This window comes from Rhinoderma darwinii, chromosome 12, assembly GCF_050947455.1.
Source record: "Rhinoderma darwinii isolate aRhiDar2 chromosome 12, aRhiDar2.hap1, whole genome shotgun sequence".
Taxonomy (NCBI): domain Eukaryota; kingdom Metazoa; phylum Chordata; class Amphibia; order Anura; family Rhinodermatidae; genus Rhinoderma; species Rhinoderma darwinii.
The window spans coordinates 65601213-65607736 of record NC_134698.1 but is presented as its reverse complement, the minus strand read 5'-3'; the positions used below and the strand labels follow the sequence as shown (position 1 = coordinate 65607736).

At 42.1% G+C, this 6524-nt stretch overlaps 1 protein-coding gene across 2 annotated transcripts in view; it reads left to right on the top strand.

Annotated features, from left to right (window-relative positions):
- The first annotated feature begins 1816 nt into the window (after positions 1-1816).
- Positions 1817-6524, top strand: part of RTN1 (reticulon 1) — a 131864-nt gene continuing 127156 nt past the window's right edge. The window contains exon 1 of one of the 2 annotated variants that reach the window (XM_075843590.1): positions 1817-2151. In XM_075843590.1, the coding sequence (XP_075699705.1) occupies positions 1968-2151 (184 nt within the window). In that variant the 5' untranslated portion in view covers positions 1817-1967. The remainder of the gene's footprint in view (positions 2152-6524) is intronic. The other variant, XM_075843591.1, reaches the window with a different exon arrangement.

Below are 6524 nucleotides of genomic sequence, written 5' to 3'. Positions count from 1 at the left end.
TTGCAATCAGCAATCTCTAGCTTCCTGACAAGATCACAAAACAGTTGTGAACAATTTGATATTCTATGTTATATTTGCTCACACCGTTCTGTTAGTACCAATATATTAGCAAATTTCTGCATGTAAAATTCTCAATTGTTTTAGGTAACTCTATTATGGATATACTCTGTATAATAAGTGATAGAAAGTAACCCGCAGCAAGTCATCGTTGACACGACGCTACCTGGACGCAGTTGTGAGGGTATGTATTGCAGTACAGTAGGTCTTTCCAGCTTTAGTCATTAGATAACCTAGTCAGCTATTTCGGACATGCTCACATCATGGAAGTACAAGACATTGTCAATTATGATTCACCGTATGACTCATTCTGAAAATGTACCTGTGAGAAGGCCATTAAAATCTGCACTGCTTGAATTTTATTCGTATTATCAAGATATGTATTATCTTGGTACAATCAATAATTGTAATGGCTGGAAGACGCCGAATTGTACGATATACAATTATATCTTCCTACAGTGCGATTGTGACAAAGGCTTGGGATAGGCCGAAACCTCTAATACATCGCAAGCCATTACTATTATTGATTGTACCAAGATAATACATATCTTTATAAAATTTATTTGAAAAAAGAAAAAATGAAAAAATTTAAATCTTTGGAATCCTTCCATCAACGAGAGATTTTTTTAAAATATATTTGCATATTTGAGTGCTTGGGTTATTTTCTTTTGCTTATATGGTGGGTTGACCTGACCCGAATCCTTACAGCACCTATACATCCTAGCAAGGAGTGCAATCCATAATTTTATTACATACTGTAGATTCAAAGAACACCAAAAATAGAATCCCTGTGTCATGCACCGACCTTCAGGCCCTGCACGAGGCATAACATAGCAGGGGATATTTATCACTTGTGTTGTAGGGTGCATCAATTTACAAGAGGGAAAAAATGGCGCAAATTGCATCAAATAGATCAAGATGGGGCATGCTGCACAAAAAATTTGGCGTGACTCGCAAGTCATGTCAGAAAATCTTTTCCTCCTTACGCTACCGCATTTGCAGCAATATTTTCTAATGGTAAAAAGTGTTTAAAAAACATAATAAAACCATAAAATTCTTTTGGAGAATTCGTGACCGAATTCTGGCTTATTTTGCTAAATAAACCTCCATGAGGTGTATATTTTGCCCAGCGTCTTCCTTTAAGCGTGACATAGATGGAGCAGCTGTTCGAAATGACCAACTGAATCCCTTATAATAATAATTTTTGTATCCACGCTACCAAAAGGTTGAGTCATTTGCACACGTTTTAACACTTTATTGTAATCATGACACGGCAATCTGACGAGTCGTAAATGACAATTTGTGAAGCGCGTTGAAGGTAAAATGATCGAGTCGTAGATTTTTAGCAGACCGTCCTGTGTGCGTTAAATCACATGTATTATTACGATCCATCGTTTAGTTTATGGAACACTCGGTTATTTTGTAGCGATCGTTCACAGTGAAGAATATGTTATCGGATTGTTTGTCGTTACAATGGTGGCATTCCAGGCACACACCTGCGTCTTCATGACTAGGAAGGCAACCGACACAGACCATTTCCTAGCTCATGAAACAATATTTTACATGTATACATGCTGCAGACACCCAGCTCTTAACCCTTTAATGCCTGAACCAGAGAGAAATCATTAGCAAAGTGCCTGCAGACACATCTCATACTCAATCCTCCAGCAATGAAAGGGTTGCTGGGCGGTAGACGTTCTATGTTAATCTCCAGGCTGTGATTGGTCAGCCCAGGCAGCGATGTTGAGGTGGAACTAGTGGAAACTACACAAGCCATTTGCACCTGCGTAACGCTCCAGTGTTTGTGGCATCTTCCAGCAGACACTGCAGCATTGACCTGTCCCCTCCCTCCCTCTCCCCCTGTTCCCAGCAGCTTCCCATAGAGACAACTGCAACAGATACAGCCGACCATGGCTGCTAATCCTGGGAATGTCAGCAGATGGCTGGAAGGTGATGTGACTGCTCAGATGTTTCCACAAGAGGAGGGAGATTCTGCAAGAAGCAGCGCCTGGGGCTCTCTGGACCAGAAAGGGGGGACCAGCAGAGCTCAGCAGGCAGAGCATCCCCCTGTTGCCATGGGGACCCCATCCACAGGTAAGCAGGAGACCACACCAGACCCCCCTCCTATCTCTTACACACCGTATACAGGTAGAAATAACAAGTGCATCATTGGTTACAGGGACTGTTGCTACAATTGTTGTATTTGTAAATAATCTTGTATCAAAATATTGGCAAATTATACTTGTTTATTAAACACTTGCCCACAATGTTTCATTTATAACCCGCCTTCACTTATCCTCCATAGTTGCACTTTCTGTTTTGACCCACATCATCAAAATCTACAATATGAGCTTAAAAAGTGGTTGGTAACAACATTGTAGACTATGCCAGACATAACGGCGTCATGTAGCAATATTGTGGATGCTGTATTTGCAATTTAACAAGTGTAACGATGGGATTGGTGCTACAGGAGTTCTCCAAGTGTTATAATACAAATGCAAAAATTGTTTTTATTCTTTTTTTGTTGTTATATAGGGGTTGCTATCCATATTTTCAATTAGAAAAAATGAACATGTTGTCTGGGTCTGACATTTTTATGTAAATATCATAGCCTTGGGATTGGTGCTACGTTGGTTCTTAAGGCATCACAACAGATTGTTTATTGAAGTACTTGATAAAGGATTTAGATGTGAAAATAGCAAATGTATTTACCTCCCACCTGTACATGAAAAGTGGTTGTAGTGGTGGTAATGTAGCATGCAACAAGGAGATGCTATCTATTCATTCTTCTGTATAGAGATGTTTCTGGAGGCTCTTAGAACTTGGGATATGTGATGTAAAGTAGTGATCCTGAAGGCAGACATTTTCCAGGGCTTCTTGTCAGCAGTCCTAACACTATAGTCAGCTTTTTTCCTGCCTGAAATGGCTGATAACTTGGACAAATTAAATGTATTCAATGCTAAAGCAAATGCATTGTTCATACTAGCATCATGGCTTGGATCCGTTTTCAAAAGGATCCAAACTGACACTGACTTTAATGGGTTCTGGTATTCTTGCTGCCAATAATACTGGAATTGTCGATGGACACTCCCCCCTATGGAGGCTTCTAACACAAGTGTGCACAGTGCCACAGAATTTAGTTGTAGTATCCTTTTAAACCTTCGTTGCCTTCACTGCCAAAAATCTCAGAGAATACATCAAACTAACTGCAAAACACTGCCTGTCAACCTGTCACACTCATTGTCATTCCGTCACTCCCGTAACGCAGATAATTTTAGTAATTTAGTCACAAAGAGCGTTTAGAGATTAGTGTGCAGGAAAACACCAATGTTTAGAACTATGCAACAGTACTATAGAGACTTTGTTATGCTTTGTAACCGAGCAGGTGCAATGTTGAACGTGTTGGTAGCATGTACTATCTGTACATATGCGCTATGTACATGTAAGGCATGTACTTATGTCCTGTGGGGTTATATGGATACAATAGAGATCTCCTGTCAAGGTGTGTTAAAGATTTGAGGTCCAGTGGCTGAAACGATCAGGCAGGTGGGTGCTAATAGTAGGAGTAGTCAAGTAACAGTCCAGATTCGGTACACAGATAAGTGGCAACAGGTTGTAGCAGTAGGCAGAGACGTGGTCAGGAGACCGTTCACGTTTGGTACATGGATAAGCAGCAACAGTTTGTAGAGAGGCAGCAAGGAGCTAGACTACAGACTGGGAGCTCAATAGTCTGGCAAGAAGAAAGTGCAAGGGCCAGACTTATATAGGAAGCAAAAAGGTTGACACTAATCAGGTAATCAAGGCAAGGAATGCAGAGAGGCAGAAATTAAGAGAACCAGGGCAACAGATTTAGCAGTGGAGCTAGCTGTCCAACATTTCAGATGGCTCAATGAGATGAGTCACTGCCTGACACCTCCTCTAGTAATAAGATTGAAAGTGACTATAAATCTGCTCTCCCAGATCTGTGCATTACCTGGATGGCCCTTTGACTTCAATGGGCACCACGTGATGCTTCATTTCCTGCAGAGGAAATGAAAATTCACTAGCTGCCTCTCCTGGCACTAACAGTTGATCACCAGAAAATACAGAAGTGGCACCCACTACAATCAGCTCATTGTCAGGGGCCCTTCTGTATGTTAAAGGGCAACTGAACGTTCAACAAACTTCTGACATGTCATAGTAACATGTCAGACGTTTTGATTGGTGGGGGTCCGAGCACTGAGACCCCCACCAATCGCTAAAACAAAGTGGGAGATGCGCTCGTGTGAGTACTCAGCCACTTAGTTTCTGTTTGGCTTTTTCCGGAAATCAATGTATCGGAGTACGGGCTCAATAGAAAGTCTATGAGCCCGTACTCCGATACATCGGCTTTCCAGAAAAAGCCAAACAGAAACAAAGCGCCTCATCACTCACACAAGCCCTTCTGCCGCTTCGTTTTACCGATTGGTGGGTGACTCAGTGCTCGGACCCCCACCAATAAAAACATCTGACATGTCACTATGACATGTCAAAAGTTTGTCGAATGTTTAGTTACCCTTTAAAAGTTTCACATATTCAGGTACTGTTTCAGAAGTAAGATGGTCCAAAAAAGTTGTAAACACCTGTTAATACAATACTAATATACCCAGTTTTACAGTGGCATTGCTGCAATAAGCAGTTTATTTTTTTAAATTCTTAATAAAAAGAATTTCTGCAAAATTGCTTAGACAGGACAGTGAAAAAATTCACAGAAAAAAAAGCAGGAATCGTGCATGCTGTGGTGTGAGAGTACTGTAAGATGCCCTAGAAATGATGAGTCTCTATGTTGCACAGTTGGAAAAGGCTTTTAAAATTGCTTTCACTATAAGGTCAGGTGAAGTAGGACATAGGCCATAATGCAGCAAAGCTGAGGCACGTGAATCATACCTAAGGGTTGTCTTTATGGCATGTGCCACATATACAAAGCATTTGGTTGCTTGTTGGGGGATAGCAAACATATTACACCCTCTGCGCCTAATTTATCATTTGTGCCTATGTCATTATATCAACAGCTCTTGTGTAGGTCACCTCAGTTCAGGCTGTATCTTACAAAATGCACAAGAGGCCTGTGCCTATGAGCCTATAAGGCATAACTTGAAGCTTCTGGGTCACAATGCAAAATCTGTAACAGGTATTCACACCTACAATGTGCCGTTTATAATACTGTGTCTTGTTAGGGTAGGGACACACGGTTGCACGGTTGCAACCCAACCAACAACCGTGCGGCCACCATGTTCGGTGCGGCTGTCAAATAGCTTGTTAGTGGCCCGTTAATGCGATTAAACCGTATATTTATCTGCAAAATCGTGCAGCCATGAATTAATATTTTTGCAAGTTACCCCCTATTCATTCTCTATGGCAGCGCCGGAAAAAGCCGAACACTGCACTCGGCTATCTCCGGCGCTCCCATAGAGAACGAATGGAGCGTTATAAGTTTGGTTATTCATTTAGTTCATAAGGCTGAGTTCACATGTTGCATATTTTTGTATGCATGTACAGACGTATATTTCCCTAGAAGCAATGCTTTCATGCACTGCATGTCAGAGTCTGGAATCAGATTGAGAGTCCAGTGGCTGAAACAATCAGGAAGGTTGGTGATAATAGCAAGAGTAGTCTCCGTTCTGGTTTGGTGGAAGATAAGCGGCAACAGTTTATAGTGTCAGACAGAGACGGGGTCAGGGAACCATCCAAGTTCAGTCCACAAATAAGTTTGTAGAGTAAAGCAGCAATGAACTAGACTAGAGGCAGGAAGCTCAACAACAGTCTGACAAGGAGTGAGTGCAAGGGCCAGGTATATATAGGAAGCCGAAAGGGTGAGACTAATCAGGTAATCAAGGCAAGGAATCTCAAGAGCCAAAAATCAAGAGACCTAGACAATAGATTTAGAACTGGAGCTGTCCAGCAGCATCAGTAGCTCAATGAGAAGAGCTACTGCCTAGGACACAGGAGTTTCTGAGTTTAAATCCTGACCCTGCCGTACAGTCTACATGTACAGGATTCGGCCATGTGCATGAGCCCTTAGGGTATAGTCAGATATATATTATTGTGCATTTTTACAAGATGCCTAAAGCAGTAATGGCCTATAAGTTCCTGCCACCTATGTCCCCATAACAGCAGATGCCTGCCATAGATGCCCCCATAACGGTATGTTAGTCACAAATGCACCCAAAATTGTGTCCGTCACAAATGCCCCTTAGAGTACCTGCCACAGATGCCCTCTACAGTTCCAGCCACGGATTCCCGCTATTATTTCTGGCACACCTTACTGCAGCTCCTTGGTGATGAAGAAGTGCCGGTCATGCCTCTGCCACCCCTGCCATTTTCCCTTAAATCCTCTTACAATCATGAGCTGCTTGACAGCTAGTACCTGGATGCCAGGCCTATGCGGGCGCGGGAAGTTTTCATGTCACTCCCGTGTAGATCAGGTACCCCACTACTAGTTCTTACTA